The 12678-nt window shown below is 39.0% G+C and overlaps 1 protein-coding gene and 1 long non-coding RNA gene across 2 annotated transcripts in view; one reads left to right on the top strand and one right to left on the bottom strand.

The window, feature by feature from the left end:
- RRAGD (Ras related GTP binding D) overlaps positions 1–1829 on the top strand; it is a 19739-nt gene extending 17910 nt beyond the window's left edge. The window contains exon 7 of the mRNA XM_086876524.1: positions 656–1829. Within this exon, the coding sequence (XP_086732650.1) occupies positions 656–807 (152 nt within the window). The 3' untranslated portion in view covers positions 808–1829. The remainder of the gene's footprint in view (positions 1–655) is intronic.
- Positions 1–12675, bottom strand: part of LOC111925732 (uncharacterized) — a 16483-nt gene extending 3808 nt beyond the window's left edge. The window contains exons 1-2 of the long non-coding RNA XR_015283022.1: positions 12535–12675; positions 12308–12419 (exon numbers count right to left, since the gene is read on the bottom strand). This is a non-coding gene — a long non-coding RNA (uncharacterized LOC111925732). The remainder of the gene's footprint in view (positions 1–12307; positions 12420–12534) is intronic.
- Between the last annotated feature and the right edge of the window lie 3 nt (positions 12676–12678).

Genomic DNA, 12678 nt, shown 5'->3' with positions numbered 1-12678 from the left:
AGCACTCAGTAAGTCTTCCAATTGACTACCAATATGGCTTTACAGCTTTTCTGTGGGATCACATTCAGCCCACTGACATGGGTAATGTTATCTGCCTATTATGTAAGTATCTAATCTAATAGCATGTCTATTGTGTTACATTTTAATTACAGTGTAAGATGAAATATAGCTGGCTGAGATTTGGTAATAGTTCTATCAAGTATCTATCTCAAAGTTTATGTATTGGCAAAAAATGAACATTTCTTGATTAATAGATGCTACTTATTTTTATTGCTGTTACCCTGTAAAGCAGATTTCCAAAATTACACTATATTTTATGAAAGATTTCAGTTTTTCTTCTAGTATACTGAGCACTTATTCAAAGCCTTTTATTAAATTAAGGATCTGTTATCTGCCAATGAACTTCTATTTGTTTTCTCTTAAAACTTACAAGTATATTTAATAGCAGACACAGTATCAAGCTGTAATGCTTACTGAATTATTAGTATTTATCAAATGTGCTTTTGCTTAGCACAGAAAAAATTCCTGGACAGTTCACTAAATATGACCTCCAGACAGAGAGTATGGTATTTCACTAAACATAGAATATAAGCAATGTTTTCATTACTTTATATGAATGTATTTATTAATATGTAAAACATTTCTGTCTCTGTAGGATTAATAGACTACAATTTCCATTGTTTTCGAAAAGCCATACAAGAAGTATTTGAAGTAAGAATGAAAGTAGTAAGATCTCGAAAACATCAAAGCCACCTGCAAAAAAATAAAAGACCCACTCCTAATGGGACACCAAGAATGCCACTGTAACTGAGGTTTTCTGGAAATGTGGCAAGCAAAGTTTTCATGAAGTTGATGTGACTTCTGCATCTCATTGCACTGAGTGAAGAGGAAAACAAATGGGACTGATGTATTATATGAATTTTCCCTGAACGTTCAGAAAGCACTGTTTAAATATTTTTATCCAATCAGTTTTTTTTCATATAGTGAGCACTTTGAGCAAAATGTTGTATATATAAACATTGAGGTGAGCACTTGTAAGAATTTTCTTAATATATGCTGTAAACCTTTTTCATGCCATATTAAGAAAAAACAGCTGTGACAGAAATACTGGGTACATAATTTGCACTTTTTCATGTTTTCCTTGTGGACTTGGACTTTGATAAACTTAGTTTTTATGGTGATTTTGATGCATGGTGTCAGGTAAAATGTATGCTGTAGTTTGTTTACCTGCTACAATCAAATTGGTTAGTAAACAATTAAGAAAACTTGGTACAATGCCTTTTTAAATTTCTGACAGCTAATACCTAACATTCATACAGATCTAATTTCATATATTTTTCAATTTGTAAACTGAAGAATAATATTGAAGTATTACAGCAATAAGCAACTTACCAGGAATCGTAACTGGTAGGTAAATATTAGCTTTTGTAAAACAGGCTTTTGGCCAAATTTCATCTGGAGTTCTCTTTAACACTGGTCATGCCCTCTCTTGGGTCTGGTTTTATTATTTACCTCAGCATATACCACTAAAATACCTTTCTATAAAGATGATTGTTTTGTAAAATGGCTCTATGTTGCACTGGTATTTTTATAAGGCTTCAGAGGAGTTTGTTGTATCTTTATGGCTGGATTTACATTGCTAAGTTTGTGTTGAGACCCTGCACATGTACAGTTGGCGCAATGAAGAATCTGTATGTATTTCCACCCTGGCTTTCTGATGTACTGATAAGTCATAAAGGTGTGACCACTGGGTTCTGATTCCCTCTAACATGGGTACATCTGTCATTGAAATCAAGACAAGACCATTAAAATGAGGACTGGACAATCTACCTGCTGTAATAATCAGCGTACATCACTACTTTTTATTTTAATATTGAACATGGGCAGATTTACCACAGGATCAGCCAGGACAGCAGAGCACTCTCAAACCTAAAAAGAAATTTTTCATGTTCTGTATTCAGCGTTTTTGTTTAATTAGTGATACAAAATTACAATTTCTGGATGGAAGGGAAGCTCTAATTTTTACCAAGCGTATGCACAGTCCAATGGTTTTGTTGGCAGCTTTTGGGAGTGAGAAGAACTTGACCAGAATGAGAGGCAGCTTGCTTTAAACCAGAAACAGGATAGGACAAATGTACTTTATTCACAGCTAATCTGCCTCTAGCCAAAATAGCTCTGGAGGCAGGCAGGAAGATAGAACCAATAGGCAAGAGTTGTGTGAGAAGTAATGCAGTCCTAGGGGCTCAGGAAGGTAAGAAATACTGATAATAGTGAAAACCACTGATCCTGATGCTGGTGTGAAGAACAGTGACAGCAGCTGTAGTCAAATCAGAGTGTTTTGAAAACACAGAGTTCAAATTCCTTTTGGTGCTGTCACCACACATCATCTTAGTTGAGGGCGATTCTTCTGACTAGCCCCTCAGTTAAAGTAATGCAAAGCTGTTTTCAGAGTTCACCGAAGCAGTGATGGGTAAGAGACACCTTTTGGCAGCTTTCCATCCACAGGACTTTGGTTGAAGGGCTGCCGTAATTTCTGGCCATATGATTGTCTTTCATTTTGTTGAGCTCCCCCACTGGCTCAAAGTGTTTGTTCTCCCTTCACCCCACCAGCTGTAGATCGCTATGTGGGACTAAGAACACCTACCAGGCTGGGCCAGATTTTTTTTTTAAATGTGTGTAAATTATCTCATCATAGTGGCTATGGTATGAGTCATAACTAAATGTAGCTTCCATATATTTGGTGTGAGTTCTATGTAGCCATGCATGGCCTTGTATTAGAGACCATCAACTTGTTTAAGATTATGAACTATGATCTCTCATAGTCTCCTCTAGAATTTGCAACAGACTCTCTAGCATAATTTAGTGAAGGTGACTTTAGCAAACATAAAACTTCCAACTGGATATTAGAGTAAGTGTAATTTTCATCAGATTACTTATTTTTCAAATATAAAATTGAAATAATGTTAAAAATTCATAGGTTTTAGTGTTTAACTTTGATATTTTCAGGTTAGGTGATGACTCATTTCACTTTTGAGTAATCATTTTCTACTGTTTTAGCTGAAGTGATTGAGCACTGACAGAGGAATGCAAGGTTCTTTTTAAGAACATTTTAAAGCTTGTTTTTACTTTAAAAAAATTAAAATTTTATTGAGATTCTAGTTTTTATTTTAAAGAAATTAAATACCCCATGTGCTACAAGAGCCACTTAAAGCAGTGTTGACATACCTTTTCTAAAATGAGAAACTGTGGAAGAAGTAATTACTTTCCAGATAGTCCAGTATTTCTAAAGTACCTGATCCATGAGTTTCCATTTCTTATTTATAATTGAAGTTGACTAGAAATGTTAGGGACCATTAATGAATAAGCCACATCTTTTTAAAACACTGGTTTACAATAAACCCAAACCAATTTAGTATCCTGTAGACATTTTAAAGTCAGGAGCTAGATAACCATAAAATATTGGTTCCAAGAACTTGTTATAGTTGAGGAAATCCCTGTAAGTAATTCAACAGGCAGCAGCTCAGAGTGTGTGAGGGGTTCTCTAAAGAGTTCAAATGCACCTTTGAGCATGCACTGGAATGGCTATTTAAAATATTACAGTGCTGGAATATGTTTCTGAAATCTGGCGATTACCAACATGCTGTGCATTAGCATGGAAGTGTAATTGACAGGAGCAAATTACTCTGATAAAGCATAATCCAAATGGATCATTTGAGATCTCATGTTTAATGATAGAGTTTTTTTTCCCCACTAAAACAAAAAACTCAGTGTTTTTTTAACTGCACTCCTGATGGTTTGATACTAAGGGAGTTCATTCTGTCAAAGTACTGCAGCAGTTTTTAAAAGAAATGTTAACCTACGAGCTCTCTCCATTTTTATATGCATCAGATTAAGTGGAGGAGTTAAAGAAAATAACCCTTGTCATTGTATACAGTAGCAACTATAGATGTATGTTTGCTTTAATGACATATTTACTGTGCTGCCATTTGCAGTAGTCATTGTAGAATATTTCTTTTCTTAAATTGAACACTGAGGTTTTCCTGTTTTTGTACTGAATGATGTACATGCCATCAGGTCATGAATTTTGTGCTGCAGCTTTGTCCTGTTTGATGGACAGATACATTAACATCAAAATTTCTTACTCAGATTCTAAATGTTTATCAATAGCTGCATGTGAATTTACTCAATTACAGATAAACACATCAAATTCTCCCATTTCAGCTGTGAGGAAAATGAGAAATAAGCTTGGTTGGAAAGTTCTTTTGGGCTCCTCTTATATGGTGGCATATGGTTGACATCCCACTTGATTTCTCACTGTATTAATATTTGCATATTAGCTCATGCACGTATCTTCAAATAGCTACATTTAAAAATGACAGCAGCAGATTGCTGCTTTTAATTTGTTTTCTCTCTGGTATCTTCTGTGTTACCTTTCTCAGTTCCCTATCTCTGAATTTCACATTTTGCTGTAACCAGGTCTGATACCCAGTCTCCTTGGTTCCTGCCAGCCTATTCCCTTTGGCTTGTAGGCATTATGAGCCACAAGCTAGGTCTTGAGCTAAAATCTACTGAAAAAATACTGAGTACAAAAACATCACAATTGTAAAATCCATTACATGCTATTAATATCCCTGAAAAGATTCAACATATTTATGTAATCCTGGTTTGTATGCATGCCATAAAATATGTATTCATATTGAATTTACAGTTTATGTTCACAGTGAGATTTTAAACATTTCTTAATCATGTCCATAACATATTTTAAAATTTTAAAAATATATAAATATGTCCAGCACAAAACTTCCTAGTGCAGCAGTCTATCACAATGTCTCTTGGACTAAACTAAGATATTTTTTGTAAGGTAAAAGATCATGAGACTTGTCAGAGAAGATAGCTACTGAATATTTCCCTGAATACCTGGATCTGCTACAAGTAAGAGGGATTATTTAATTCAGAATTGCTGAATAGCAGGAGAAAAAGACAAAAAAATCCATTGATATCCTTTCTCTAAAAACCAAACCAAAACAAACCATAAATAAAAGCAAGCTAACACCTAACATGCACTAGCCCAAATTGAGAAGCGTTGGCATTAAACACATGGATGAGTGCAAACATGAGAGGCAAGAAAAATGCAGGGTGGTCAAAGGCACAGCATGTAGGCCAGAACATTTCAGTATATTCAAGCTGCCTTACAGAAAATGTTTAGGTTGGATATTTGGAGGGATTTCTTCACAGAAAGGGTGATTAAACATTGGAAAGGGCTGCCCAGGGAGGTAATGGAGTCACCATCCCTGGAAATATTTAAGGAAAGACTGGACATAGCACCTAGGGCCATTGTCTAATTGAGTAGGTGGTGTTTAGCCAAAGGTTGGACTTGATGATCCCAGTGGTCTTTTCCAACTGAATTGATTCTGTGGTTCCATGAAAATGTAGACCAAGGAAAGATACTGGACTTATCACAACAGGGTCAGCCACGAGGAAGTGGTGTGGGTGAGGTCAGTTTCACCACATTGTCCTCAAAGGTCCAAGTAGCTGACAGGGAGCAACAGGACAGCATCAAAGCTGCCTTTCCTATTATAGCAGGATTTACCCTTTGTGTTTTTATCTCCATTCACTGCAAACTAAAAAAGCCATTCTGAACTGTGCTGAACTGAAGCATAGTGTCAGTACAAATATATGAACATATGAACCATATGAACACATTCACACTGGAATCAAAAAGAATTCTAAAGCAGGAGAGCAGCACAGGGAGAACAAACAGCCTGGCTACATCCAAGAGGAACCTCAGTTTGTCAGTGAAAATGGATGTAAGTCGTGGTGTGTCAATTCCTCGAGAGTGATGGGAATCAGGGAATGGTATAGTCTTAACTCAGCACTGCAAGTTTCTGACCAGATGAACTCGTGTTTACATTTAGGTGTTTATGTGTCAGGTAGGTGCCCACTCAGCCAGTTCAGTCATGGCATCACTGCAAATTCTTGGTCCTCAAAACTGGGCTGCCTCCTTACTTCTCGCCACACAAACCCCAAGTCCCATGCCTAGTGCTTCCTCAGCTTTCTGTTATCCAGATAAAACAATCATCAAACAGTTTGGGAGCCAGTAGTGCTTTCAGACTCCTTCACAACTAGAGCTGCAAGCTCTCTTCTACAGCTGGAGCTCCTCTTAGTGCTGCTGATAAACTGCCTAATTGAATGGAGTGATGGATGCCCCAGCAATAAACCTAAAACCTTTCAGCAGCACTTCTGGGGTTTCTAGCAGCCCCACCATCCTGTGCAGTGGTATCATTCAACTCCAGCTTGTTCTGAGGTTAAGTCAGCTGTGAATTGAATTCTCCCTTATGCACATCTACATCTGGGTTTGGGGCTACTTTGATAAGGAGAGCCAACTGGGCTGTGGGAATTGCAACCTGTTTCAAGTGCTTTTCCAAAGCAGTATACACAGAGAAGAGGTGTGCATTCTGGGAAATCCAGTTGTGCCAGATCAGAAGGTCCTGGGACCATCTTTGTCTCCAAACTCTGTGCTGAGAAGTGGAACCTCCTCTGGAATTATCTGGAATTCTCTGGAATACTTTGTTTCTCTGTAATGCCCTATTCAGTGACTGAATTGTCCTCTGGTGAGCCAAATGATCTGATCCACAAATTGCTTCTCTTTCAATACTCCCTTTGCAGCTGCTTCAATTTCTTTGAACTGTCAGTATGCCATTCATCATGTTGTCTTGGTCTCATATCCTAAGTGCTGAATGCAAGTTTTGCAGCAGAGACACACAAATTAACTCACTCCCACCAGTCCTGTTCCCCTTGCTCAGCACTGTTTCCAGCTCTGTTCCTTCAGTAACTTAATTTCATATTTCAGTTTCACATTTTCTGTCTATAAAGAAGCAGTTGTCATTCAAATTTTGCATTCTTCATAAAGTCCATTATGCAGAAACTTGATTATTGGCTTTAAATTTAGTACTCTCTTGACAGATTATAAATGCCTTTCTGCTTTACTCACTACACCCTCTCCCATGAAAGCTTCCAGCTCCCATGAACTACGTGCATTCATAAAAGTTCCTCAGGATGGAAGAAGTTCTTTCCTTCTTCCTTCCCCTTTTTATATTGCTACCATTAATAGTCTCCATAAAAATCCAAACTATAAATCTATAATTTGAGTAGTTATGACAACACCAGACTGCACAATTGTTTTTAGCTTTTGTTATTTCTCTTTCAGAATAACAGTAGCTTCTGAAGTCTGCATCCCCATGAGTCACCTTGTTAGACACCTTTCAGCATGGGAATAAAAGCTTGCAAGCAGACACAGACAATTTAGCAGTGTAAAGTAATAATTTATTGGTTAATATAGGTAGCAAGCTATTAGGCTAAGCATTAACATGCTCACCTCCCTATGCAAGACAACAGATGAGTATTCTCTGGCTCAAGTGTCACCAAACTGCCATCTTGGACTCTCTGCCTTTTCTTTTCTGCATTTTTCACCTTTTTAACACTGCTGCCTTTTCCCTGGACTGTGTGTCAATAGCCCTACCTCCATCTCTGGGTCTGTCGTACCTTGTGTGGCTCTGCTGTGCAGCTCTTTCTCTGAGAGTGCCAAACCAAGGCTCTGGAATTGAGCCCTACCAGGGCTGGGCTGTAGAGCCCAAGCAGCTGAAAATGCAAAGAGTGACCTGGTATCAGGCAGTGGAGATGAGGTTGGTACAGTCAGCTGGAGCCCAGAGAGCAATGCAATTTGCCAGAGGGTAGGTGTGTTTGGTCAGCAGAGCCACTCTTTGGGCTCTCCTGACTGTTGTGGTTGGGGCTTTAGTCCACATGGATCCCTTGTGTCATTGAAGGCACTCTAGGCACTTCACCTGGCCTAGTGCTGCTGCTTTGTTCAGAATGGCACCAGTATCCCATACCTTTCTGCTCTGTATGGATATCTGGTGTACCTTAGGGTATCTCAGACAGCATCAGATGCTTATGTCTGTGCAGTTGAATCAAGCCCCAGATTTCCACCAACCAATTGAGAAACTCCTGTGTGTCCCAGATATCTACAGGGGGCTGGTGAAGAGAGCTGGTAACTCAATATTCTTGGTTAATGACACAGTAAGCTTACACAGACTGTCATGTAGTGCTTTTTGGGGAGCTTTAAATTAAGAGCCTGCTCACCAATCCTTTATTTCTATTGCTGAGTCAGTCAGAGCTGTATACAAGCAGCTGTATGCAAGCAGGAACATGCAAGTGCACATTAAAGTCATAACAGTTTTGGAATGGATGGGGTGGAAAGACTCTTTAAAGGCAGTCCAGCAGACATAATCCTGACTGCTTGGGCTCTGCCTGATGTGTAACTGTGAGGACAGGTGCTCCCTTCCCATAAGAAAGCTTATGGAAGTAGGTTAAAGTGAAGGGACGTGCAGAGGAAGTCACATACAGAAAAAGTGACAAAAAATCTGGGGCCTGAAGCCCTAAAGAGATAGTGAAAAACTGGCTGCATGGGTCAAAGACTATGGCCAGTCTTTTCTCTTTAAATAGTGGCACAGGAACAAAATATTTTTTAATCTTGATAGTTTGCAACTGCCTCCAGCTATCCAGTATGCTCTGCAATTTGCATGGTGAAGAATATGCACCAGAGAAAATTTCTGCCATTATCTGTAGCTGCTAAAGATAGAGTAACTAAATCAGGGAGGTTCAGAGTCATGAACAGCTGTCACTTGGACACAGCTTCAGCTTTGACTTGGTTCTTTGCACATGTCTTCTGAACCAGGAAACCATCTGAACTATTACAGCAATGACGCCAGAAGACTGAGTCAACTAATTGGCGTGACTCTCCTCATTCTTCAGGGAGCAAAGAAAAGGTGAAAAATATGTACCTTTATTTTGACTTCACATTGTGAAACATCTTGTTAGTCCACAGTAACTCTGCATCAATGGTCTAGATCAGGCACTTGCTTGCTTAGTCAATTAAAGTAATCTGGTAACTTCTTTCCCCACTACCTTCATTTCTGAAATAATGCTAATTAAAAGTCAGCTGCCAAAGCCCCCCATTTTGTGAGATGGTTGCCTTAGAACTAAGCTTGAAGAACAGACAGTAATTGCTTTCCTGAGAGGAACCATCCATCTGTGCAACTGCTACAGGGCATAGGTCGTATAATGCCATGGTTGTTTTTATCAATGAGGAAGAGGTGCACTTGTTGAATCCAGATTTCCAATGTCTGAATTCACACAGGATTTTAAAAGCTGAGAATCTATTAGTCATGAGTACCATGATGATTTCTCTTGCAAGTAAGTCATATCTGTTCCCACTGACAATATAGGCATATGAATATTAGATTTCTTAATTCCATTAAGAGTTTAATTCTGCAGCCAACTGTCTGTATTGAAAGGCTAGCATAATAAATGGGGCAAACCCTTCTACATGTTGTGAATTTCTAAAAGCAGGGTGTGATTACTCTGTACAAAGAACTACTGTACTATCGTAAGCTTCTGTGATTTCAAACCTTCTCTAGAATAAATAATTTGTAGCTGAATTTACAAGACTGCCTACAAAGCATACAATCCCCACTCTAAACTGACTTTAGGTAATCACCTAACTATTTATACACTCATCTCATACAATTATATGACCTGCACAGAGAAATAAATAGTAGTTCAGTGTCACATTACCTAGCATAATTCCCTGAGATTTGTAAGAACAAACACTGACGCATCAGACCTTTGTACAAAAACTGAATCCCTGTGTCAGTCAGGTGTTCTGCCTCCCAGAGAAATGTGAGGTTTTGGAGTAACTCCCTCTTTGTGGGCTCCTGCTGGATACTTCTTAGTGTGCATTCCCCAACTCTGCACGTTGACCTTTCTGATTCCCATTCCTACTGGCTGAGCTCCCTTCTTGAACCTTTAAAATCAGTTCTTCAAGGATCTTACTGTTAACAATAAGAGACTATATTGACTGCAATTCTTGTAATTCTTCTAAACTGAGGGGAAATGCAGGATCCATTTCTCTCAGGTATAGAGAGCTATGTATATCAGATGCAGCTGTACATACATACATACATACATAGAAAAATACCTAATTAGGGTGGTCTAGAACACAGAGGACTTAGCTTAATCTCCCTTTGAAGATAACTGAAAAATCCAGGAACTTTTAAAGCATGATTTGTTTGGTGAACAGCTAACATCCATTCCAGGCAAGAGGAATTCCCAGTTCTCTCCATCAGCTATAAAGTGAGCCTCAGGAATCAGCTCAGAAATCTGTATCCATACTCTGCTAGTGTTCAGCAGATTTCTGCTCGCATGTTTACTCTGACTTGGCCTTTCTTTCACAGTAAAAACACCTTCAATTGAAAAATTACTCCTTTTATCAAACCTTTTGACTGTAATTAAACTTGTAATATTTTTTTGCACTAAAAGGGCCTAAATGATACTTTGCTCTGAAGCTAGGTGGATCTATCAGGGTTTTCATCCAAAAATAACTAGAGAAAAATGTACAAATAACTTGAGTAAAAACTTTCAGCACAGATTCAGTGTGGCATTAAATAACAAAATCTTTGTTGCAGAAGTGTTCAGGCAAACTTTCAGTTTCTAAGTGCTTCAGCTGAGCATGTTTATTTTTTCACCAAGTTAGATCATATGACAGGATACACAAGCTACATGAAGTGCTGCCAGCATGTAGGATTTGACTGCAATTTTGCTACTATATTTGGTGACTGGTTTTAAAACCCTACAAGTTTTAGTACAAAATGGCTTCTTCCTGCAAAAGTCTGAACAAAAGGCAGATGAAAAATCCAAAGGGTATTTTTAACCAGAGGCAGGAAGAGGAAGGAGGCTGCTGCTTCTGGACTGGCAACACTGACCGTGCAAGAGCTCTGCAGTGCCAGCTCCTCATGTGCCCCAAGCAGCTGCTGACATGTGGGGTTGGGAATTAATCCCCAGATCTCTAACTGTATGCTGACTACCTTGCAGGAATCAGCAGTTTCATCTGGCAGCATTCCCATCCTGCAGCTCTGACTTTTAACTAATAGTACATTTGAAAACTAAAGCATTCTTGAACTGCTGGTTCTGCACAATACCTCATGGCAATTCCCCCAGCTCCCAGCCAGGCCGCTCTGTAGCTTACTTAAATGGGGAAAATGTGAACCTCCTTTCAGGGTATTTCTCTTGCTTTAAGTCTATTCAGCTCATTTTCAATAGTGCTTAGTTGTCATCTTTTTTTAGCTGAAAGCCCAAGTTTCACATTAACTGCAGGTGCTTCCTCCTCGAACTATATAAAATGTCACTGCAAGTGCATCCAAGGGTCAAAGGCCAGAGCCCAGAAAGCAAAGCTGAACTCTGCATTATGCTTAAGTAGCTCATAAGAACTACCATTTTATACTATTCATGTTATAATACAATTTAGAAAAAACATCTTCAACTAAAATTGATTCCAGAACTTTTTACATTGAAATCCAGATTTCTGAATGGAAAATACCTTTCTCCTACTTTGGGGAAGGGCACAATTTAGCGACAAATTGTCCCAACGCCCTTCTCCATCTGCACAGCAAGGTGGCTCCAGAAGACGAGGAAAGATGGGGCATACTATGACCAAAACAGTTTGTGAACACAACAGCCAGTGCCTGCAACTCACCATCTCAAGTGGTCAGATCATTCTTAGCCAGAAATGCTGAAATGTCATCAAGAGTTGTTGGCCATTTAATGTACCTTAGGGTGCTTTCATTGTAAGAGGGAACCACAGGGTCTGATCTGTCCATCTTTTCCCATCTCTATACATTAATGATCCTTTATATTATCCATAGTGCTTTGTCCTGTTAAAAGGACAATCACTTTGCCCCTTTGGAAATCTGCTAGTTGTTCAGGAGAGGTAAAGTTGCTTTCTTATTGCTGTTACTACATCACCACGCAATAGAACAGGAAAGACTTAAACACATTATTTTGTAACAGTGAGAACTTGATGAGGCAAAAAATAAGTACCTACTCAAATGTTTTTATTTTTAACTGTTGCCATTGCTGTTCAATAAAAGTGGGGAAAAGGGAACTGACACATCAAAACAAAAATTATTTTTTAAAAGATGATTATGAAGAATATAAAAGTAACATGAAGTTAAGAACAATTCATTTCACAGATGAAATTAGGGACAATATGAGCCAGATACAAACTTCAAATTTATGCTGAAGTACATAAGAGGTTGTTTCTTATTTACAGCTTGTACTGAAACAAAATGGAGACTGCTGAGATTCTGACCACTTTAATTTATATATTTTCTGAGCTATATGTTCTTAAAAGTTCTATCACAAGTGTATTACACCTATAACAAGGTGGAAGAGAAACAGTTGATGTAAATACCTGTCTGTCACTGTGGTATGGAAAAGGTGGCAATCAAGTCGAGCTCTTTCTGGTAATTCTTGCCAAAAATAATAATAATTGACATATGACACCATTTCAGTATTTCATGATCCTGAAAATCAACAAGATGCTCCAAAGTCTTAGAGTGAAGTCTGTTGGGCGGGGAGTGCGTTGGGTCTGTAGGGTCCTGGAAGCCCCTTTTCCAAGCCCCCAGCTTTCAAACCCACCGAGACCCGGAGGCACCTCGCCCCATCACCTCCGCGGTCGATGCGGAGCCGAGCCGGGACGCAGAAGGGGCATTTCCACCGACGCAGCCAGCGCGGCCCGGACGCCGCAGCACCACGTCCCCTCACGGCTGCGGTTCCGGGGCC

Source organism: Cyanistes caeruleus, chromosome 2 (genome assembly GCF_971803275.1).
Source record: "Cyanistes caeruleus chromosome 2, bCyaCae1.hap1.1, whole genome shotgun sequence".
Classification (NCBI taxonomy): Eukaryota; Metazoa; Chordata; class Aves; order Passeriformes; family Paridae; genus Cyanistes; species Cyanistes caeruleus.
Note: the sequence above shows the minus strand (reverse complement) of the source record. Positions and strands in the feature narration are given on the sequence as shown.